The sequence below is a fragment of the Salmo salar genome, chromosome 18 (genome assembly GCF_965601325.2).
Source record: "Salmo salar chromosome 18, fSalSal1, whole genome shotgun sequence".
NCBI lineage: Eukaryota > Metazoa > Chordata > Actinopteri > Salmoniformes > Salmonidae > Salmo > Salmo salar.
In genome coordinates this window covers 17444312-17469275 of record NC_138308.1, presented here as the reverse complement: position 1 = coordinate 17469275, position 24964 = coordinate 17444312, and the positions used below count along the sequence as shown (strand labels likewise).

The window sequence follows — 24964 nt, the reverse complement described above, 5'->3', positions numbered from 1 at the left end:
CGTCGTTGTCGGTGATCAGGCCTACAACTGTTGTGTCATATGCAAACTTAATGATGGTGTTGGAGTCGTGCCTTGCCATGCAGTCATGGGTGAACAGGGAGTACAGGAGGGGACTGAGCACGCACCTCTGTGGAGCTCCAGTGTTGAGGATCAGCGTGGCAGATGTGTTGCTACCTACCCTCACCACCTGGGGGCGGCCCGTCAGGAAGTCCAGGATCCAGTTACAGAGGGAGGTGTTTAGTCCCAGGATCCTTAGCTTAGTGATGAGCTTTGCGGGCACTATGGTGTTGAAAGCTGAGCTGTAGTCAATGAATAGCATTCTCACATAAGTGTTCCTTTTGTCCAGGTGGGAAAGGGCAGTGTGGAGTGCAATAGAGATTGCATCATCTGTGGATCTGTTTGGACGGTATGCAAATTGGAGTGGGTCTAGGGTTTCTGGGATAATGGTGTTGATGTGAGCCATTACCAGCCTTTCAAAACACTTGATGGCTACGGACGTGAGTGCTACGGGTCTGTAGTCATTTAGGCAGGTTGCCTTTCTGTTCTTGGGCACAGGGACTATGGTGGTCTGCTTGATACATGTTGGTATTACAGACTCGATCAGGGACATGTTGAAAATGTCAGTGAAGACACCTGCCAGTTGGTCAGCACATGCCCGGAGCACACGTACTGGTAATCCGTCTGGCCCCGCAGCCTTGTGTATGTTGACCTTTTTAAAGGTCTTACTCACGTCGGCTACGGAGAGCGTGATCACACAGTCGTCCGGAAAACCTGATGCTCTCATGCATGCCTCAGTGTTGCTTGCCTCGAAGCGAGCATAGAAGTGATTTAGCTCATCTGGTAGGCTCGTGTCACTGGGCAGCTCGTGGCTGTGCTTCCCTTTGTAGTCTGTAATAGCTTGCAAGCCCTGCCACATAAGACGAGCGTCAGAGCCGGTGTAGTAGGATTCAATCTTAGCCCTGTATTGACGCTTTTCCTGTTTGATGGTTCGTCGCAGGACATAGCAGGATTTCTTGTAAGCTTCCGGGTTAGAGTCCCGCACCTTGAAAGCGGCAGCTCTATCCTTTAGCTCGGTGTGAAAGTTGCCTGTAATCCATGGCTTCTGGTTGGGGTATGTACGTACAGTCACTGTGGGGACGATGTCCTCGATGCACTTATTGATAAAGCCCGTGACTGATGTGGTGTACTCCTCAATGCCATCGGAAGAATCATGGAACATGTTCCAGTCTGTGATAGAAAAACAGTCCTGTAGTTTAGCATCTGCTTCATCTGACCACTTTTTTATAGACTGAGTCACTGGTGCTTCCTGCTTTAATTTTAGCTTGTAAGCAGGAATCAGGAGGATAGAGTTGTGGTCGGATTTACCAAATGGAGGGCGAGGGAGAGCTTTGTACGCGTCTCTGTGTGTGGAGTACAGGTGATCTAGAGTTTCTTTCCCTCTGGTTGCACATTTAACATGTTGATAGAAATTTGGTAGAACTGATTTAAGTTTCCCTGCATTAAAGTCTCCGACCACTAAGAGCGCCGCCGTGAGTGGTTATTTCCTTATACAGCTGACTGAGTACGGTCTTAGTGCCAGCATCTGTCTGTGGTGGAAAATAAACAGCCACGAAAAGTATAGCTGAAAACTCTAGGCAAGTAGTGTGGCATGCAATTTATCACATTATACTCTATTTCAGGTGAGCAAAATCTAGAGATTTCCTTAGATTTTGTGCACCAGCTGTTGTTTACAAATACGCACAGACACCTCCCCCCTCGTCTTACCAGAGTGTGCTGTTCTATCTTGCCGGTGCAGCGTATATCCCGCTAGCTGAATATCCATGTCGTCATTCAACCACGATTCCGTGAAACATAGGATATTACAGTTTTTATGTCCCGTTGGTAGGATTTTTGTGATCGTACCTTGTCTAATTTATTGTCCAATGATTGCACGCTGGCGAGTAGTATTGACGGTAATGGCAGCTTCCCCACTCGCCTTCTCCGGGTCCTGACCAGGCATCCGTCTCTTTGTCCTCTGTACCTGCGTCGCTTCCTCTTGCGAATAACAGGGATGTCGGCCCTGTGGGGTGTTTGGAGAATGTCTTGTGTGTCGTTCTGGTTGTAGAAAAAGTCTTTGTCTAATCCGAGGTGAGTGATCGCTGTCCAGATATCCAGAAGCTCTTTTCTGCTGTAAGATATGGTGGCAGAAACATTATGTATAAAATAAGTTACAAATAATGCAATAAAAACACATAATAGCACAATTGGTTGGGCGCCCGTAAAACTGCTGCCATTTCTTCCGGCGCCATTTTACTACTTCAAGGTCCTTTGCTGTTGTTCTGGGAATTATATGCACTTTTTGCACCAAAGTACGTTCATTGCTAGGAGACAGAACGCATCGCCTTCCTGAGCGGTATGACGGCTGCGTGGTCCCATGGTGTTTATACTTACGTACTATTGTTTGTACAGATGTACGTGGTACCTTCAGGCGTTTGGAAATTGCTCCCAAGGATGAACCAGACTTGTGGAGGTCTACAATTTTTTTTCTGAGGGCTTGGCTGATTTCTTTAGATTTTCCCATGATTTTCCCATGATTTTCCCAAACGAAGAGGCACTGAGTTTGAAGGTAGGCCTTGAAATACATCCACAGGTACACCTCCAATTGACTCAAATTATGTCAATTAGCCTATCAGAAGCTTCTAAAGTCATGACATCATTTTCTGGATTTTTCCAAGCTGTTTAAAGGCACAGTCAACTTAGTGTATGTACATTTCTGACCCACTGGAATTGTGATACAGTGAATTATAAGTGAAATAATCTGTCTGTAAACAATTGTTGGAAAAATTACTTGTGTCATGCACAAAGTAGATGTCCTAACCGACTTGCCAAAACTATAGTTTAACAAGAAATTTGTGGAGTGGTTGAAAAATGAGTTTTAATGACTCCAACCGAAGTGTATGTAAACTTCCGACTTCAACTGTATGCTCCTAAAAACCAGTGAGGAGATGGGAGAGGTGGGACTTGCAGCACGCCAAGCATCAAAAATAGAACCAAGTTATATGTTAGCGCCTGGCTACGCAGAGAGCTGTTTAGATTAAATGTTTGACTAACATGTATGTGTACATTTATTTTGCAATGCGAGTGGTGTGGTCAGCATGTAAGCTACAGCTAGCTAGCACTGCAGTGCATAAAATGTGGTGAGTAGTTGACAAAGAGAAAGACACTAGTTGAACAGTTTTGAACAAATTCATTTCTTCACAAATTAAGGAGAAGCGAGAGAGAGAAAGAGATATTTAAAAAAAAAAAAACACTTTCACTTACTCACTTTCACTTACTTAGCTATCAAAAGCAGCTAGCTAGTTTAGCCTATTCAAACACCCAGCTCAAACAGAGGGATGCTATGTTAGCTAGCTAGCTATGATTATCCAACACAACACTGGAACTCTTCCAAGTCAAGGTACGCTTTTGGTTTTACTAATTTATTGCCACATGCTAAGCTGTAATGGCTAAACTGTAACTGCTGTACTGCATGATTGTAGCGTGTTAGTTCTATTAGCTATGTTAACTATGACGTTACTTTAGCTAATATAATGACAACGATGTAGGCTGTGTGTAGCGGTTATGATATGGTTTGGCTTGGAAAGTTTTTTTTGCCTGGTCACATACAGCTGACGTGTTGTGCATTGAAGTCCACAAGCGAAGGGAGAATGTGAAAGGAGGAGAGCGTGTATATGTGAGAAGGAATACAACTTGGCTGCTATGAAAGTGAACTGTGTTTACATGTGATCAGGGGTGTGTTCATTCCGCCGATTCCGTTGAAAAGGTTTCTTAAACGGAAGCAAACAGAACGAAACGGAGATAAACAAACCTGAATTTGTCCAATAGAAACTCTTGTTTGCAACTGTTGGACTAATGATTACACCCTAGATCAGCTAGATGCAGGCAAGAGTGTGCAAGGTGGTATTGAATGTGTCACTATCTGTCCGTGTCACTGAAAATTTGAGTATCATGTAGTAGCCTTAACCTAGTCATCCAATATGCTGTAATAGAAATAATGCCATGCTCATGAAAAAAAAGAATTGTCCTCCGTCATCTTAAACGGCACCAACCGCCACTGATGCAGGTGTGGGTTTGTGCGAGCATGTGCAATGTGTGCGTGTGTTAGTGAGGTATGTGTAACAGGAATGTAAATTCGTGAGATTTGTGTTGGTGGTGAGCTGTGTGGCTGAAGACGGGGGCACTGTGTGTGTGTGTGTGTGTGTGTGTGTGTGTGTGTGTGTGTGTGTGTGTGTGTGTGTGTGTGTGTGTGTGTGTGTGTGTGTGTGTGTGTGTGTGTGTGTGTGTGTGTGTGTGTGTGTGTGGTGTGTGTGTGAGCAGGTGGGTGAGAGCAGGTGGGTGTGAGCAGGCAGCAGCAAGCAGGCCTGTGAGACAACATGTAATTACACTTTCAAAGCCATAGAGAGAAAGGGGGATAGGTAGGGAGGGAGGACCGGATAAAGCGAGGGAGGAGAGGACGAGAGAAGAGTTCATAGCACAGCATGAATGCCTCTTCTCCTACTGCCTGACTATATTAATGAGCTTCACCCAGTCACATCTTCAAACTACACACGCAAGCACCTACTTTCTTTTTCTCTCTTCCTTCCTTCTGCATTTTTAGTTTTGCTTTCACTTGCTTCTCGTTACTATCTTCCCTCTTTCTGCATTCCCATCTCTTTACAATTGCTTTTTCCTTCTCTCATCCTCCTCTTTCTGCGCTCTCGCTCTCTCTCTCTCTCTCTCTCTCTCTCTCTCTCTCTCTCTCTCTCTCTCTTTCTGTTCTCCAGCGGCATCTCATTTTGCTGGTCCACCCGCCCTCCCGATCTGTCTCTCACCTATCCCCTTCTTTCTCTTTCTTTCACTTTCTCTGTTTCTCTGCTCTGACTCTCTCTCTCTCTCTCTCTCTCTCTCTCTCTCTCTCTCTCTCTCTCTGTCCCAGATTGTTCTCTGTCCCCTAAAGCACACTCCTCCTCTCCATCTCTCTCCGTTCACCTCACCTCACCTCTCTGTCGAAGGGACAGCTTGTCATGTTTTCCGCTTGGACTGCAGATAAACTCCTAACAAAGGGAGCAATTGAGAGAGAGAAAGGTAGAGAGAGGGGGAGGGAGGAATGGAGTGCACTGCCGCTGGCAGGGCAAGCTAATTCATTCCAAAACACACACACGCACACGCACACTGACTCTCTGCCCCCTCACTGTGGCATCTTAGCTCCCTTTTGCTCTCTTTCTGCACTCATAAACACACACGTGACAGACATTGCAGGCCTATACACACACACGACTCACACACACCACCTACCCTTGATTCGTACTGTTGGCCTTCACATCCTATCAAACATAACTAAACACACACTCTTCAGTACAGGAACACACTTATGCAGGCACATGTTGACTCCCAAACACACATCCTGTAAGGTTGCTCACCATCGTGTGCCAGGAGCGATTTTAGACGATGTGTTGAGGGACATATCACTAAGCCCCAATGCTTTGAATGGCGTTAGCATTGGAAGTCTGTGTGTTCCAGTGGAAATCCTGGTATTCCATGGTGAACACAGAAGCTCAGTGGGAATGTCTACATCATTCCCCTTTGTACCCACAGCGCCGTGCCAGGCATGGGTGCGTGTGTGTCATTGGAATGGGGGGGGGGGGGGGGGGGGGTCCATTAGGATTGACAATATTTGGATCTCATTGCGTCTGTATATCACTGAGGTGTTACTAACACATACAGTATATTCAAACTTGATCTCTTACGCCACACATGCCACATGCTAACACATCGTGTGTATTATACTGGCCACTGAAGACCGTGAACAGACATGCTGCAGGACTTAAGTGGCAGTGCAATGCTACTCCCACTGACACCTGCTCCTGTCACCTGGATGAAACGGCGTAACCTCCTATCCAGAAGGAGCTTCACTTCCACAGCCAGAGGCAACAGGGGATTGAGGGAGTATGCGTTTTGCCCACGCAAATATCTTGCTTTCCAGGAACTGTAGGTCACAACGTGGCACGGACACGCTCTCACTGTCCTAAGTGCGTCCCTGGGGCTCAGGGCGAAAGCGGGGTGGGTAATTGACGAGGCGAGAGACAAGGACATAAGAGATGACTGTTATTTAACTCTTCTCTGTTTCTCCCCCTGTCTGTCTGTGTGTCTGTCTGTCTGTCCCACAGTACGACTACACGAAAGTATCTCAGAGGAAGGCTTCCATTACCTCGTCTTTGACCTGTGAGTATACTGATACCTGTCAGCCTCTGGCACGTATACTCTCACAACTCTCATACCTAACGGTGCTTTCTGCTTATAACACCACAGAATACAACGTGGCTTTGATTCCTACAGAGGTCACATGTAATGGCTATGTGTATTAACCTCTATGGGCTAGGTGGGACGCTAGCGTGCCACCCGTGGTGCACTCCATCAACAGCAGGTGCATTTCAAGAGCGGCAAATTTGAATCCAAATAAATGTCAAAATTCAAATTTTTTAAAAATACAACTATTTTACACCATTTGAAAGATAAACATCTCCTTAATCTAACCACGTTTTACGATTTCAAAAAGGTTTTACGGCGAAAGCATAAATTTAGAGTATGTTAGGACAGTACATTTACAAGAGTTGTGTGTAATGTTTTGTCAAGTCAAAGACAGGGTCACCAAAACCATAAAACCAGCTAAAATGATGCACTAACCTTTTACAATCTCCATCAGATGACACTCCTAGGACATTATGTTAGACAATGCATGCATTTTTAGTTCTATCAAGTTCATATTTATATCCAAAAACAGCGTTTTACTATGGCATTGATGTTGAGGAAATCGTTTCCCTCCAATAACCGGCAGTCAAGTCAGCGTCACAAATTAAATAATTAAAATTAGAAAACATTGGTAAAATATTATATTGTCATTTAAAGAATTATAGATTTACATCTCTTGAACGCAATCAACTTGCCAGATTTAAAAATAACCTTACTGGGAAATCACACTTTGCAATAATCTGAGCACTGCGCCCAGAAAAATACGCGTTGCGATACAGACTAGACGTCATGTTGGGGAGATCTAAAATCGAAAATACTATGTAAATAATCCATTACCTTTGATTCTCTTCATCAGATGTCACTTCCAGGTATCACAGGTCCATAACGAATGTAGTTTTGTTCAAAAAAGCTCATCATTTATGTCCAAAAATCTCCGTCTTGTTAGCACATGATCTAAGCCAGCCGGACTTCTCGTCATGAACGAGGGGAAAAAATATATTTACGTTCGTTCAAACATGTCAAACGTTGTATAGCATAAATCATTAGGGCCTTTTTTAACCAGAACATGAATAATATTCAAGGTGGACGAATGCATACTCTTTTATAACGTATTGGAACGAGGGTACCCAACATGAACTCGCGCGCCAGGTGTCTAATGGGACATCATCGTTCCATGGCTCTTGTTCGGTCAGATCTCCCTCCAGAAGACTCAAAACACTTTGTAAAGGCTGGTGACATCTAGTGGAAGCAATAGGAAGTGCCAAAATATTCCTCAGCCCCTGTGTTTTTCAATGGGATAGGTTTAAAGTCAATACAACACATCAGGTATCCACTTCCTGTCAGAAAATGTCTCAGGGTTTTGTCTGCCAAATGAGTTCTGTTATACTCACAGACACCATTCAAACAGTTTTAGAAACTTTAGAGTGTTTTCTATCCATATATAATAAGTATATGCATATTCTAGTTACTGGGTAGGATTAGTAACCAGATTAAATCGGGTACATTTTTTTATCCAGACGTGCAAATGCTGCCCCCTAGCCCTAACAGGTTAATACTAAGTCTGCTAAATGACCATATTATTATCATGAGTATATCTAATACCCAAAACCATCCGAAATGTTTATTTCTTTAGTTACAGTAATACCTGCTTTGTTGTTGTACTCCAGAGGCTGTGATGGTGTGTATGGGTTTCAGCAGTGGTGTACACAAGTGTTTCCCAACTCCAGTCCCTGAGTACCCCCCCCCCCCCAACGGCACACATTTTTGTTGTTGCCTTAGACAAACTCGAGGCCTGGAGTTGGGAAACACTGGTGTACACTGAGAGTTTTATGTAGAACACACAGTCTAGTGGGTCTGTTCTGACAGGGGGAGAGGATAAGGTGACACGCACTGTGTCCCCACAGGGCATTCAGAGGACACATTTTTGGGTTACGCCCTAGCCCCAATTGTTGGCAACATCCTTACTCAACCAAAACACCTACTTCATTGTCTTAGACTATGTTGTCTTTTGCATAAATCATGTGTGTGTGTGTGTGTGCGTGTGCGTGTGCGTGTGCGTGTGCGTGTGTGTGTGCGTGTGTGTGTGTGTGTGTGTGTGTGTGTGTGTGTGTGTGTGTGTGTGTGTGTGTGTGTGTGTGTGTGTGTGTGTGGGTGGGTGTGTCCAGTGGAACATGCTCTCTCTGGGCTGTGTTTCCTGTTGTCCCTGGTAGACTGGGTGTTTGCCATCATACCATCATGGTTCCAGACTGGTGTCCATGTGTTGACTAAGCTGTTGTTTCTCTCCTCCCAGTGTCACCGGTGGAGAGCTGTTTGAAGACATTGTTGCCAGAGAGTATTACAGTGAGGCCGATGCCAGGTGGGAACACACACACACACTCCTGTGCACATATGCACACACACACACACACACACACACACACACACCACACACACAGACACACACACACACACACCACACACACATATTATACAAACACACTCTCTTATATGCACACAAACAGTACCAGTCAAAAGTTTGGGCACACCTACTCATTCAAGGGTTTTTCTTTATTTTTACTATTTTCTGCATTGTACATCAAAACTATGAAATGACACATATGGAATCATGTAGTAACCAAATATATTTTATATTTGAGATTCTTCAAAGTAGCCACCCTTGATGACAGCTTTGCACACTCTTGGCATTCTCTCAACCAGCTGCATGAGGAATGCCTTTCCAACAGTCTTGGAGGAGTTCCCACATATGCTGAGCACTTCTTGGCTGCTTTTCAATTCACCCTGCAGTCCAACTCATCCCAAACCATCTCAATTGGGTTGAGGTCGGGTGATTGTGGAGGCCAGATCATCTGATGCAGCACTCCATCACTCTCCTTCTTGGTCAAATAACCCTTACACATCCTGGAGGTGGGTTTTGGGTCATTGTCCTGTTGAAAAACAAATGAAAGTCCCACTAAGTGCAAACCAGATGGGATGGCGTATCGCTGCAGAATGCTGTGGTAGCCATGCTGGTTAAGTGTGCCTTGAATTCTAAATAAATCACTGACAGTGTCACCCGCAAAGCACCCCCACACCATCACACCTCCTCCTCCATGCTTCACCGTGGGAACCACACATGCGGATATCATCCGTTCACCTACTCTGCATCTCACAAAGACGCGGCGGTTGGAACGTAAAATCTCAAATTTGGACTCATCAGACCAAAGGACAGATTTCCACCGATCTAATGTCCATTGCTTGTGTTTCTTGGCCCAAGCAAGTATCTTCTTCTTATTGGTGTCCTTTAGTAGTGGTTTCTTTGCAGAAATTCCACCATGAAGGCCTGATTCACGCAGTCTCCTCTGAACAGTTGATGTTGAGATGTGTCTGTTACTTTATTTGGGCTGCAATCTGAGGATTAACTCTAATTAACTTATCTTCTGCAGCAGAGGTAACTCTGGGTCTTCCTTTCCCGTGGTGATCCTTGAGAGAGACAGTTTCATCATAGCACTTGATGATTTTTGTGACTGCACTTGAAGAAACTTTCAAAATAATGATGCACTGTCATTTTTCTCTTTGCTTATTTGAGCTGTTCTTGCCATATTATGGACTTGGTCTTTTACCAAATAGGGCTATCTTCTGCATACCACCCCTACCTTGTCACAACACAACTGATTGGCTCAAACGCATTAAGAAGGAAATTAACTTTTAACCTCTTGGGGCTATGTGGGACGCTAGCGTGCCACCCGTGGTGCACCCTATCAACAGCAGGTGCATTTCAAGAGCGGCAAATTTGAAACCAAATAAATGTCAAAATTCAAATTTTTCAAACATACAACTATCTTACACCCTTTGAAAGATAAACATCTCCTTAATCTAACCACGTTGTCCGATTTCAAAAAGGTTTTACGGCGAAAGCATAAAGTTAGATTATGTTAGGAGAGTACATTGACAATAGCTGTGTGTAATGTTTTGTCAATTCAAAGACAGGCGTCACCAAAACCATAAAATCAGCTAAAGTTATGCACTAACCTTTGACAATCTCCATCAGATGACACTCCTAGGACATTATGTTAGACAATACATGCATTTTTAGTTCTATCAAGTTCATATTTATATCCAAAAACAGCGTTTTACTATGGCGTTGATGTTCAGGAAATCGTTTCCCTCCAATAACCGGCAGTCAAGTCAGCACAACAAATTAAATAATTAATATTAGAAAACATTGGTAAAATATTATATTGTCATTTAAAGAATTATAGATTTACATCTCTTGAACGCAATCGACTTGCCAGATTTAAAAATAACCTTACTGGGAAATCACACTTTGCAATAATCTGAGCACTGCGCCCAGAAAAATACGCTTTGCGATACAGACTAACCGCCATGTTGGAGAGATCTAAAATCGAAAATACTATGTAAATAATCCATTACCTTTGATTCTCTTCATCAGATGTCACTTCCAGGAATCCCAGGTCCATAACGAATGTAGTTTTGTTCAAAAAAGCTCATCATTTATGTCCAAAAAGCTCCGTGTTGTTAGCACATGATCTAAGCCCGCCGGACTTCACTTCATGAACGAGGGGAAAAAATATATTTACGTTCGTTCAAACATGTCAAACGTTGTATAGCATAAATCATTAGTGCCTTTTTTAACCAGAACATGAATAATATTCAAGGTGGACGAATGCATTCTCTTTTAAAACGTATTGGAACGAGGGTACCCAACATGACCTCGCGCGCCAGAGTCTAATCGGCCATCACCGTTCCAAGGCTCTTGTTCGGTCAGATCTCACAGTAGAAGACTCAAAACACTTTGTAAAGGCTGGTGACATCTAGTGGAAGCAATAGGAAGTGCCAAAACATTAATAAGCCCCTGTGTGTTTCAATGGCATAGGCTTAAAGGTAATTCAACACATCAGGTATCCACTTCCTGTCAGAATCTGTCTCAGGGTTTTGCCTGCCAAATGAGTTCTGTTATACTCACAGACACCATTCAAACAGTTTTAGAAACTTTAGGGTGTTTTCTATCCATATATAATAAGTATATGCATATTCTAGTTACTGGGTAGGATTAGTAACCAGATTAAATCGGGTACGTTTTTTTATCCAGCCGTGAAAATACTGCCCCCTAGCCCCAACAGGTTAACAAGGAACACCTGTTAATTGAAATACATTCCAGGTGACTACCTCATGAAGCTGGTTGAGAGAATGCCAAGAGTATGCAAAGCTGTCATCAAGGCAAAGGGTGGTTACTTTGAAGAATCTCAAATATATACACTTTTTTGGTTACTACATGATTCCATATGTGTTATTTCAAAGTTTTGATGTCTTCACTATTATTCTACAATGTTGAAAATAGTAAAAATAAAGTAAAATCCTTGAATGAGTAGGAGTGTCCAAACGTATGACTGGTACTGTATATAGTACAGTACACACTATCATTCTACATCCATGTTGAGAACACACAACACTGCAACTGTTGCCCCCAACCTACATTTGTTTGGGCCTCACTTGGCTTCCGTTGAAACCCTGCTGTGTCTATATCATAACATGTACCTTTGGAAACCTTTGTACATATGAACATAATACAGGCAAATACATCCTCTTCTTCACCACATGGACATTGTGTATAACTATACAATACCACACTCATGCTTTCCTCCTTAGGGTGAGCATTGTCCTGGCAGGGTGTTTGTGTGCCGTGTGGGAGAGAGTGAAACTTGGTGTGGGCCAGGGGCGAGTGTGGCTCTCAGAGGGGGAAGGAAGCTGCGGTCAGCATGTGGACATTATGGAGGCTCATTGCTCTGTTCTGGCTGCAAAGCGTTTCTGGGGTCGGGTTCAACCACGTTGCCTGAGCTGCTCATTTAATCAAGCAGAAGAGGAAGAGAGTGAATATGATAGATAGGGTGAAAAATGCCTCTGGAAGTGTGACTCCTCACTAGTACACGGAGACGAGAGGGAGATGCAGAAACAGACGGACAGGGGAAGAGACTGGATAACCAAGAGAGGGTGAGAAAAAGAGGAGAGGGGACAAGGAGGGGGGAGATAAAGAATGTGGGTAGAGTTGAGAACAAATGTGTATGAAAGATAAGACGGGCAACAGAGAGTGAAGGGGAAATGGGGTCTGAAAATGTGTGTGTGTGTGTGTGTGTGTGTGTGTGTGTGTGTGTGTGTGTGTGTGTGTGTGTGTGTGTGTGTGTGTGTGTGTGTGTGTGTGTGGTGTGTGTGTGTGTGTGTGTGTGTGTGTGTGTGTGTGTGTGTGTGGGCCCATGTCTCCCTGAGACTGAAGGAGGGAGGAAGGGAGAGAGGGCAAGAGACAGGGAGACTTTATTGGGGAAAGGCAGTGCTGGTGCCTGTGTAGTGGAATGGAATGCAGGGCACAGATTTGGCCAAATTTGGACACAAGACATGCTTTTCTCCTGATTACTCTGACAGAAAAACACAGAGAATATAGCAGGAGTACCACGGCCTCCTAGGACCCCGACTCTCATAGCATCCACTCTCTTCTCTCTCTCTCTCTCTCTCTCTCCATCTTTTATTATACATTCCCTCTTCTATGTTCTTCTTCCTCCACTTTCAACCCAGTCTGACTAGATGGAAAGGGGCTGTTGTTTTTAAGGCTCGGTTGATGTAAAACAGCACATTAGTGGCTGCTCAGCTCTGTTTTTAAGTAATACAATGTGTTAGAGAGTAAATAGAAAGTTGAACCAAAAACCAGGAACTGGACCCTGTACTATCAAACCCACTTCTTCTCACACATACTGAAGTTGATAATGACCTTATTCACTATGGCAGTTATGGTGAGTCTACAGATGAAACCTCTGATAATGTAGCCCTAATAGGTGGTTGTTTTTACCCACAGACCGTGGAAAACTGCAGATAAGTCCCCTTGGCAGTCGCCGGCAATGTTTAGAGTAGGGCCAAAAAGCAACAACTTCAGTATTACTCAACGTTTGCCTTAAAACTCCATTGGAGGGGTAGGCCCATCTAGATGGAATATAACTGCGTTGTGTGTGATTCGTCCAGCCAGATTGTGGGCAGGATATGACAGATGTGAGGTCGACAGTAGGAAATTTGCCTTGGCGCTGAGGGGACATGCTAATATATCTGCTGTCTCGCAGGCTTTCGGGTTCAAAGAAAACAGAGCTGTTGGGGGAAAAAGGGCTGAGGCTAGCGAGGTTCCTCTGGCTCCACACGGAGTCCTCTGCACAGTTGCTCTTCCTCTCTCTTTCTCAGCATCTCTGTCTTTCTCAGTCTCCCTATTTGCTCTCTTTCAGTCTCTCTCTGTCTGTCTGTCTGCCTCTTTCTCTCTGTTTTTCTCGCTGCTCTCTGTCTGTCTCGCGCTCTCTGTCTCTCTCTTTGTCTGTCTCGATCAGTCTATCTCTCTCCGTCTCCCTCTTTGTCTGTCTCGATCAGTCTATCTCTCTCCGTCTCCCTCTTTGTCTGTCTCGATCAGTCTATCTCTCTCCGTCTCCCTCTTTGTCTGTCTCGATCAGTCTATCTCTCGCTGTCTCTCTCTTTGTCTGTCTCGATCAGTCTATCTCTCGCTGTCTCTCCCTCTGTCTCCCTCTTTGTCTGTCTCGATCAGTCTATCTCTCGCTGTCTCTCTCTTTGTCTGTCTCGATCAGTCTATCTCTCGCTGTCTCTGCCTCTGTCTCTCCCTCTGTCTGTCTCGATCAGTCTATCTCTCTCCGTCTCCCTCTTTGTCTGTCTCGATCAGTCTATCTCTCACTGTCTCTCCCTCTGTCTCCCTCTTTGTCTGTCTCGATCAGTCTATCTCTCGCTGTCTCTCCCTCTGTCTCCCTCTTTGTCTGTGTCGATCAGTCTGTAGTTGTAGTTCACTGTTTCTAATAATAAGATTTAGTAGTCATGAATTGGATTAATTTAGTGAATCTCAAAGTGCTCAAAGTGCTGAAACTCACCTCATCTGATCCATAAACCAGTGGTTTCTATTAGTTCCTACCCCTGACTGTGTCAGTGTGTGGTGGGTGCGATGTGTCTGCTGTGCATTGATGTGTGCGTTCTGTGTTCTGTGTCTCCTCTCTCTGCAGTCAGTGCATCAATCAGATCCTGGAGAGTGTCCACCACATGCACCAGCATGACATTGTGCACAGGGACCTCAAGGTGAGTAATCCATCACCATGGCAACGTGCAACACCTGTTTGGGGGGGGGGGGGGGGCATCATCATGCCCCAAACCCCCAAATCCCTCCCACTGGCAACCTTACAGGGTCATATGCATACGTGTATACGTAAGCCAATGAAAACTCGCACAAAATTGCACACACGTGAACAAATGAACGGACGTCAGAGAGAGTGACTGGGCTGGTGCTGATGAATTGTGGGTAGAGGCACTGAGCCAGACAGTGCATTTCAGGTGATTATCATCCCCCAGCCCGTCTCTCTCTCTCTCTCATTCTCTCTCTCTCTCTCTCTCTCTCTCTCTCCTCTCTCTCTCTCTCTCTTTTTGCTCTCATCCTCTCTTTTTCGCTCTCATCCTCTCTCTTTCTCTCTCTCTCACCCTCTCTCTCACCCCCTCTTTGTCTCTCTCTCTCTCTCTCTCTCTCTCTCTCTCTCTTGCTCTCTCTCTCTTTCTCGCTCTCATCCATTTCTCTCTCTCTCTCTCTCTTTCTCATTCTCATCCTTTCTCTCTCTCTCTCTCTCTCTCTCTCTCTCATCCTCTCTCTTTCTCTCTCTCTCACCCTCTCTCTCACCCCCTCTTTGTCTCTCTCTTTCTCTCTTTCTCGCTCTCATCCTCTCTCTTTCTCTCTTTCTCTCTTTCTCGCTCTCATCCTCTCTCTTTCTCTCTCTCTCTCTCTCTCTCTCTCTCTCGCTCTCTCTCTCTTTCTCTCTTTCTCGCTCTCATCCTCTCTCTTTCTCTCTCTCATTCTCTCTCTCTCTCTTTCTTTCTCGCTCTCATCCTCTCTCTTTCTCTCTCACCCTCTCTCACCCCCTCTTTGTCTCTCTCTCTCTCTCTCTCTCTCTCTCTCTCTCTCTCTCTTCTCTCTCTTTCTCGCTCTCATCCTCTCTCTTTCTCTCTCTCTCTCACCCTCTCTCTCACCCCCTCTTTGTCTCTCTCTCTCTTTCTCTCTCTCTCATTCTCTCTCTCTCTTTCTCGCTCTCATCCTCTCTCTTTCTCTCTCTCTCACCCTCTCTCACCCCCTCTTTGTCTCTCTCTCTCTCCCTTTCTCTTGCTCTCTCTCACCCTCACTCTCTCACCCTCTGTATCTCTGACGAAAGCAGACGAACACCATTTGGCTGCTATTTATAGCCAGGGTGACATCACAGCGAATAGACACAAAGCTGGCTAGCCTGGTGATACTTATGAACATACTCCAGTATTAACAATGGGACTCACTTCAAAGAGTTATTTTGTTTTTGTTTAGGTGAAAAACAGACCGATGCTTGACATTAAGGCATGCTTACCTTTGTCAAGAGCAAGCCGTTTACGTGCTCACAGTGAGTGCCACTTAAATGTACAGCTCTTATAAACACGGCTCTGAAAGCATTGTTACCAATACTACTACAACTACATCTTATATCAATACCATTATTCTGAGTACATTTACCAGTAAAACCATCCGTTATTCAGCTGGCAGGCTGGGAGGTGTTCCACGAAAGTCAAATGCATTGTAACTACTGTTGCCATCAGATTGAGAGACCTCCAACGCAGAGACCAGCAGTAAGTGAAGGGGAAATAATGAAGTGTGTGTTTGTTTTTGGTTTTACTATCCTAGTGGGGACCAGAAGTCCTCACAAGGATAGTAAAACAAGGAGAATTCGGACAAGTGAGGACATTTTGCTGGTCCCCACAAGTAAAAAGGCTATTTTAGGCCAGGGTTAGGGTTACAATTAGGGTTAGGTTTAGTGTTAGTGTTAGGTTAAGGCTTAGGCTTAGGGGAAAGAGGATTTTGAATGGGAATCAATTGTTTGGTCCCCACAAGGATAGTAAAACAATTGTGTGTATGATATTTGCTGTTACCATGGAGTGAGGCCTCGGCCCCTCCATGCTATGTTTTATGCTATGTCCTTTGGACATTTTAAAGAGAGAGAGGGGGCCAGTTACACTAGAGACATAGATAAAGATGAAGGGCTCTATTTTCATCTGACGTTAAGGCAGCATTAGTGTCAAACACACGTTTGCAATTTCGTCATGTAAAAACCGGCACACTGGCATTTTCCAGCCCCAACGCCAGGTTCGGTCATTTACCTGTTAGACATCAGCAACGCTTGCGCTCAAATGGGAGGGGTTGGATATAGGTGTGTCCTTAAAAACATGATCCAAAGTGCTAATTTCAGGCTGTGCTGGTAGGGATATTTAAGACCAACCAAAAGCAGTTGGTTATGAATTTTGACAGCAGAAACACAGCCTATCCAGCCGTGACGCACACTGCCCATATGAGCATGGAACAAGAGGGCTGCGCACAATTGGCCCAGCATCGTCCGGGTTAGGGGAGGGTTTGGCCAGGGGGGGCTTTACTTGTGGAGGGCCGGGTGCCTGCAGGCTGACCTCGGTCGTCAGGTGAATGGTGTTTCGGGTTAAGCTGGCGGGTCATGTTTCTGACGCATGACTCGACCTTCACCTACCAAGCCTGTTGGGGAGTTGCTGCAATGAGACAAGATTGAAATTGGGGAGAAAAAGGGGTAAAACACAAAAAATATATACAAAATGATAATAATAAATATAAAGTTTAAGAGGAGTAAAACAGTGAGTTAACGTTCCCTTTTTATCTATGCATTGTAGGCAAGCCCTGCGTTGTTTTAATATTATATGTCCACGGGGAGATATGATGGTGCCTGTAAGTGTGACATAGCTTATTTAAAACAAGTTGTTGTTTCATTTTGTTTAGAATTTGATTCAAATTATTTGATCTCTTTTTAGGCCTACTACTGGTAGTTTACAAAAGGTATCAGAATTTCCGGTAATGTTAGTAATTAACAGATAATCTATTGCAATCTATGGTAATTCTGGTAATTTACACTTGATTAACTTAATTTTTTTTTTTTATATCAATAATGAATCTTGCTTATTGACAATGTTTGGCATGTCCATGCCATAATGTAATTTACAGTAGGCCTAGCCCCTATATCAGTGTGAATGCTACTGAAGCCATGCAATTACGTAACCTATTTAGCAAAGACAGGTCTACACCTTCTGCACTGTTGGAGCTAGGAACACAAGCATTTCGCTACACCCGCAATAACATCTGACAAATATGTGTACGTGACCAATACAATTTGATTGGATTTTTATTTGATTTTGTTATTTTGTTTCTGTAAGCCATTTAACAAACTATAACGGACTAACATTGTAATTGGAGTTGATTCCAAGGCAATACATAGAACACTGTAAATACAACACAACTTGTAGCAACCACATATAGTGCTACCGCCTGTACTTATATTTACCATTGATAGGTTTATTAAAATAGTGAGACATACACTACCGTTCAAAAGTTTGGGGTCACTTAGAAATGTCCTTGTTTTTGAAAGAAAAGCAAATTTTTTGTCCATTAAAATAACATCAAATTGACCAGGAATACAGTGTAGACATTGTTCATGTTGTAAATGACTATTGTAGCTGGAAACGGCTGATTTTGTTTCTGGCCATTTTGAGCCTGTAATCGAAGCCACAAAGGCTGATACCCCAGATACTCAACTAGTCCAAAGAAGGCCAGTTTTATTGCTTCTTTAATCAGAACAACAGTTTTCAGCTGTGCTAACATAATTGTGAAAGGGTTTTCTAATGATCAATTAGCCTTTTAAAATGATAAACTTGGATTAGCTACCACAACGTGCCATTGGATCACAGGAGTGATGGTTGCTGATAATGGGCCTGTGTATGTAGATATTCCATTAAAAATCAGCTGTTTCCTGCTACAATAGTCATTTACAACATTAGCAATGTCTACACTGTATTAATGTGCTTTTCTTTCAAAAACAAGGACATTTCTAAGTGACCCCAAACTTTTGAACGGTAGTGTACATAGAGGGAAAGAAGAGATGAACACCCCCAAAACACACACACACACACACACACACACACACACACACACACACACACACACACACACACACACACACACACACACACACACACACACACACACACACACACACACACACACACACACACACACAAAGAGACCATCACAATGGGCTGGCTGCCTGCATGGCATCTCTAGAGGCTGAATTTCTGAAGGTAAACAAGGGAAGAGAAAAGGGGAGGAGAGAGGTGCTGGTGGCAGCCGGGTTACCATGGCAACCTGTATGACGTCACCCTGCTGCAGCGCCAGTGTAGAGACTAATTCATCCCGACGGTTGTCATCTCTCGCGCTCTGTCTTTCTGTCTCTCCTCTGTCTACTCTCTCTTTCTCTCTCCTCTGCCCTTTACCTCTTTCTCTGTTCTCCAGGTCTCTATTGCACTCTGTCTCTCTCCCCCTCTCTTTCTCTCTGTATCCCTCTCTCCTGAGAGAGAGAGAGAGAGACTTAGCAAAAGTGTCACGCGCCCGTCGCAGCATGAATCAAACCGAGCCAGGCCCAAGAGGGCACTCGGCACCGCATTGAAGCTCATACCCAATTACATTCACGCCCCTCTCTGACCCCCAGTGGTACACTACATGTATGTCCACCCACTTCTGACACACATGACTTTTAATGGTTCATGCCTGTCTTCATTTTCACCTACAGTACGTTTTTTCACATGAAATTTCTGAGCGAGATATGTGTCATGTTTTGCGGTCAGCCTACATGGACCTCACAGTTCCGTTGAATGACTAAACTCTGTGACTTTTATATTATAGCCTCTTGAAGGAGTTTGTCCTTCAATTAGTTTGGCCTCATTGATTGATTCTCTTTATCTGTCTGTGTGGTTTTGCACTGGTCTATAGCCAGAGAACCTGCTCCTGGCCAGTAAGCTGAAGGGAGCTGCAGTGAAGTTGGCTGACTTTGGGCTGGCCATCGACGTGCAGGGAGACGAGCAAGCATGGTTCGGTAAGAGTTTGACTTTGAACATTGAAATGTACATGACATAAAAAGAGTAATGACAGCAATGACAGAAAAACCAAGAGGAAAGATGTACAATGGCAGGAAGTCAGAAGTCAGTCTTCAGTGAATAGAAATGGGTGATCAGTACACTGGGCTTTAATGGTAGTGTCACTGATCTTACTACTTACTGCAGCCCTCTGGGCTAATGATAATTCTTTACCTCCTCCCACTCATCCCTCTCCTCTTTCTGCATTATCATTTGCTCATCTCTCTGCCTATCATCCCTCCGTCTCTCACTGACTGGCATGATGTCACTTGGTATTTGCACATCAAAGTAGTGAGCCCAGAAGTTGTTCAGTATTGATAGTAGGGCTCTTCACCTTTAATCGGAGAACTATTTGATTTGTCCCCCCCCCCCCCCCCCCGTGTCTATCTTTCAAGTCAGAGCAGTTTGAACCTGTCACTTACACCAGACCCCAGAGAGAAACCGGGGCCAGCATTCCTTCGCTGATTTCCACATACATGAATATATGTTTATTAGATCAGTGCAGAGGAATCAGCTCCAAATTGGCAGAATTGGTTTTATCTTGCCAAAGAGGCAGATGTCTGTGCCCACTCCAGGGACAGACTGGACATCTCTGAATGGAAGCCTGGCTGGTTCCTTCTTGTCAGATCAGAATGGTACTCATTAATACTGCCCTACCAAGCAAAAGAGCAGTAACTGCACATTTGGTCAAAAATGATGTCATGGCTTTAGAAGCTTCTGATAGGCTAATTGACATCATTTGAGTCAATTGGAGGTGTACCTGTGGATGTATTTCAATGCCTACCTTCAAACTCAGTGCCTCTTTGCTTGACATCATGGGAAAATCAAAAGAAATCAGCCAAGACTTCAGAAAAAAAATTGTAGACCTCCACAAGTCTGGTTCATCCTTGGGAGCAATTTCCAAATGCCTGAAGGTACCACGTTCATCTGTACAAAAAATATTACGCAAGCATAAACACCATGGAACCATGCAGCCGTCATACTGCTGAGGAAGGAGATGCATTCTGTCTCCTAGAGATGAACGTACTTTGGTGTGAAAAGTGCAAATCAATCCCAGAACAACAGCAAGGGACCTTGTGAAGATGCTGGAGGAAACAGGTACAAAAGTATCTATATCCACAGTAAAACGAGTCCTATATTGACATACCCTGAAAGGCCGCTCAGCAAGGAAGAAGCCACTGCTCCAAAACCGCCATAGAAAAGCCAGACTACGGTTTGCAACTGCACATGGGGACAAAGATCATACTTTTTGGAGAAATGTCCTCTGGTCTGATGAAACAAAAATAGAACTGTTTGGCCATAATGATCATCATTATGTTTGGAGGAAAAAGGGGGAGGCTTGCAAGCCAAAGAACACCATCCCAACCGTGAAGCACGGGGGTGGCAACATCATGTTGTGGGGGTGCTCTGCTGCAGGAGAGACTGGTGCACTTCACAAAATAGATGGCATCATGAGGAAGGAAAATCATGTGGATATATTGAAGCAACATCTCAAGACATCAGTCAGGAAGTTAAAGCTTGGTCGCAAATAGGTCTTCCAAGTGGATAAGGACCCCAAGCATACTTCCCAAGTCGTGGCAAAATGGCTTAAGGACAACAAAGTCAAGGTATTAGAGTGGCCATAACAAAGCCCTGACCTCAATCCTATAGAAAATTTGTGGGCAGAACTGAAAAAGCGTGTGCGAGCAAGGAGGCCTACAAACCTGACTCCATTACACCAGCTCTGTCAGGAGGAATGGGCCAAAATTCACTGAACTTATTGTGGGAAGCTTGTGGAAAGCTACCTGAAACGTTTCACCCAAGTTAAACAATTTAAAGTCAATGCTACCAAATACTAATTAAGTGTATGTAAACTTCTGACCAACTGGGAATGTGATGAAAAAATAGAAGCTGAAATAAATCATTCTCTCTACTATTATTCTGACATTTAACATTCTTAAAATATAGTGGTGACCCTAACTGACCTAAGACAGGGATTTTCTTACTAGTATTAAATGTCAGGAATTGTGAAAAGCTGAGTTTAAATGTATTTGGCTAAGGTGTATATAAACTTCTGACTTCAGCTGTACATGCTTTATCATGTGGACAAATATCCAAATATCCTGTTGTGTTATGGAGAAAATGAGGGGTCATGTTAGCAGGATGAGCAAAAAGTCAAATTGAAACCAAGGAAAAAGGCAGTAACTGCCATCACTCAGGTCAGTAACTGCCTTTTACCTTGGTTTCACTGAGCTTTGGGCTGCATTGTCTACGGTAAACCTTGGTATTATTTATTGTTCTTTGCTGATACAAGACTCAAACTATATGACACTGACAGCCACATAGCAATAAATATACTAACACAAGATTGTATTTTTTTTCAATCGTCATGGAAACGTATTCCAGTGGGTGGAACAAGCAAGAAGGCGGTAACTGCAGTCTAGGGTCAAAGGTCATGTCAGAGGTCAGGGTCAATATGAATAAAAATGTACGTCATAGTAAGACAACAGATAACCACATCTCCAATGATCTACCTACAATTCATTTGGCTGGACAATAAAAGTTTGACTGTAGGGCAGAATAGAGCTCTCCTGAATGGGGATGATAGAACGCTTTGTTGGTACACTTCTCATGCAATGTCATTACATTAGATCCTAGACTTTGTTGTTTAGTTTAATTCCTTTTGACACGTTATTTGCTGCTGTAGGTTTTGCAGGCACTCCAGGCTACCTCTCTCCAGAGGTCTTGAGGAAGGACCCCTACGGCAAGCCGGTGGATATCTGGGCCTGTGGTGAGTGACTCCCTCCTTCAATGTGTGTGTGTGTGTGTGTGTGTGTGTGTGTGTGTGTGTGTGTGTGTGTGTGTGTGTGTGTGTGTGTGTGTGTGTGTGTGTGTGTACTAACCCCCCCCCCCCCCCCCCTCTGTGTGTGTGTTCTGTGTGCAGGTGTGGTCCTGTACATTCTCCTGGTGGGCTACCCTCCCTTCTGGGATGAAGACCAGCACAAGCTCTATCAGCAGATCAAGGCTGGAGCCTATGATGTGAGTAGTGACCATCTGCCCCCCCCTCTCTCTGTTTACCATTCACCTCTATAGGATTACAACAGATTTGTGTGTGCATGATTATATTATGTTGAATTCACTGAGAGACCAGTGTGTATGTGTGCATGCACGTATGTTGCATGCTCGTGTTCGCTTGCGCTCGTGTGCGTGTACGTTTGGATGAGGCCTTGGGACAGAGAGAAGAAGGATGGAGGGATGGAGGGAGAGCTGTAGGGAAGCAGCGGAGTGGTGTTGGGTTGGGCTTGAAGGAGCTTTTAGCAGCACTCAGGCCATTAACACTAAACTGATGGGAGGAGAGGGGGAAGAGCTCAAAAGAGCCTCACACTGTGTGTGTGTGTGTGTTTGCATGTGTGTGTGCTCAACGGACCCCACCAGGGAGAGTGTGTGCCTGTCTGAGTGCACACATACCCTTCAGGTCCCCGTAACGACCCAAGCGGTCCCGGTCCAGATTTTGCTCTCGTTAATTTTTAATTGGCTGCGATAGAGCTGTGTTTTCTGCCCATTGAGGCTGTCAGAGCGACCCTCTGCAGTTACTAACCGGGGGGGGGGGGCGGCTAGGATTCACTACAGCACTGTGGCAGCCCAGGGACACAACTCAAACTACTGCGTGAGGAATACAAGCTAACAGGGATGCTTTGATGTGTATACATGCAACAGGACTGGGCTTTGTATTCTTTCTGTATACCTTTGGTTTAGGGCCTGGGTGAGCTGATTCTACTCAATCAAATCACATTTTTTCCATAACATACACATATTTAGCAGATGTTATTGCGGGTGTAGCGAAATCCTTGTGTTCCTAGCTCCAACAGTGCAGTAGTATCTAACAAGTAGCTAAGCTGTTAACCAGTTAGTTACTAACTACCTCCTAATTCAGGTTCAGATGTGTTACAACTGGGTTGGAGCAAAATCCTGCACAGCTAGTAGCTCTCCAGGAGGATGGCCGCCTCTGGTTAGCACTTTATTCAACTCATACGGTCTACTCATGTCTTGACCGTTGTCTTATCCCATCTGATTGGGTGAGGTGTAATGCAACTGAATAAACATGGATTGTTTTTGGCTTCAGTAATTGATTTGATGCAATCTTTTCCGATGCGGCAATGTCCAAGTACGCCCCGACTTTGATTCAATTGATTTATTTTTGTATCGAGTTTAATTTGCTGTCTGAAAGCACCATTCAGTTCAATTATATTTCCTCATAACGGCCTCGTAATTAGATAGCAGGCTTCGTTGTTTGGCATCTCTGCAATGTGGGCCGATTTTTTTGCGCCCTGAGAGAATGTGTGTACTGTCTGTGTGTGTTTGTGTGTCTGTGTGTGATTGCAGTGTGTGTGTGTGTGTGTACATTTCTGGTGCTTATGTTTGTTTGTAGTGTGTGTGTGTGTGTGTGTGTGTGTGTGTGTGTGTGTGTGTGTGTGTGTGTGTGTGTGTGTGTGTGTGTGTGTGTGTGTGTGTGTGTGTGTGTGTGTGTGTGTGTGTGTGTGTAATGTGTGTGTGTGTGTGTGTGTGTATGTGTTTTTATAATGTGTCTGTGTGTGACGGAGAGCTCCAGTCTGGAAGCAATGTGATTATGAGGACCAGCCAGGGCATTAGTTGGGGCGGCCGGCCGAATGAAGCAGAAAGGCCCACCATGACCAGCACTACCACCTCCTCAATATCTTTACCATAGTACTCACTAATTCAATGAGTCTCAATCACAAAGAGCCTCGTGCTGTGGTGTGTGTTGAGCTACAGTTCCATCGGAAAGTATTCAGACCCCTTGACTTTTTCCACATTTTGTTACGTTATAGCCTTATTCTAAAATTGATGCAATAGTTTTTTCCCCCTCATCAATCTACACACAATACCCCATAATAACAAAGCAAAAACAGGTTTTTAGAAATGTTTGCTAATAAAAGCTGAAATATCATATTTACATAAGAATTCAGACCCTTTACTCAGTACTTTGTTGAAGCACCTTTGGCAGCGATTACAGCCTCAAGTCTTCTTGGGTATGGCGCTACAAGCTTGGCACACCTGTATTTGGCGAGTTTCTCCCATTCTTCTCTGCAGATCCTCTCAAGCTCTGTCGGGTTGGATGGGGAGTGTCGCTGCACAGCTATTTTCAGGTGTCTCCAGAGATGTTCGATCGGGTTCAAGTCCGGGCTCTGGCTGGGCCACTCAAGGACATTCAGAGACTTGTCCCGAAACTACTCCTGCATTGTCTTGGCTGTGTGCTTAGGATTGTTGTCCTGTTGGAAGGTGAACCTTCACACCAGTCTGAGGTCCTGAGTGCTCTGGAGCACGTTTTCATCAAGGATCTTTCAGTACTTTGCTCTGTTTATCTTTGCCTCGATCCTGACTAGTCTCTCAGTCCCTGCCGCTGAAAAACATCCCCACAGCATGATGCTACCACCACCATGCTTCACTGTAGGGATGGTGCCAGGTTTCCTCCAGACGTGATGCATGGCATTCAGGCCAAAGAGATCAATCTTGGTTTCATCAGACCAGAGAATCTTCTTTCTCATGGTCAGAGTCCTTTAGGTGCCTTTCGGTAAACTCCAAGTGGGCTGTCATGTGCCTTTTACTGAGGAGTGGTTTCCGTCTGGCCACTTTACCACAAAGGCCTGATTGGTGGAGTGCTGCAGAGATGGTTGTCCTTCTGGAAGGT

At 44.4% G+C, this 24964-nt stretch overlaps 1 protein-coding gene across 18 annotated transcripts in view; it reads left to right on the top strand.

The window, feature by feature from the left end:
* LOC106576966 (calcium/calmodulin-dependent protein kinase type II subunit gamma) overlaps positions 1-24964 on the top strand; it is a 115699-nt gene that overhangs the window by 56457 nt on the left and 34278 nt on the right. For 17 of the 18 annotated variants that reach the window (XM_045700797.2, XM_045700798.2, XM_045700794.2 and 14 more), the window contains exons 4-9: positions 6186-6240; positions 8558-8623; positions 14298-14370; positions 19136-19238; positions 21965-22048; positions 22202-22296. In XM_045700797.2, the coding sequence (XP_045556753.1) occupies positions 6186-6240; positions 8558-8623; positions 14298-14370; positions 19136-19238; positions 21965-22048; positions 22202-22296 (476 nt within the window). Of the gene's footprint in view, positions 1-6185; positions 6241-8557; positions 8624-12097; positions 12256-14297; positions 14371-19135; positions 19239-21964; positions 22049-22201; positions 22297-24964 lie in introns of those variants that run through there. The other variant, XM_082964764.1, reaches the window with a different exon arrangement.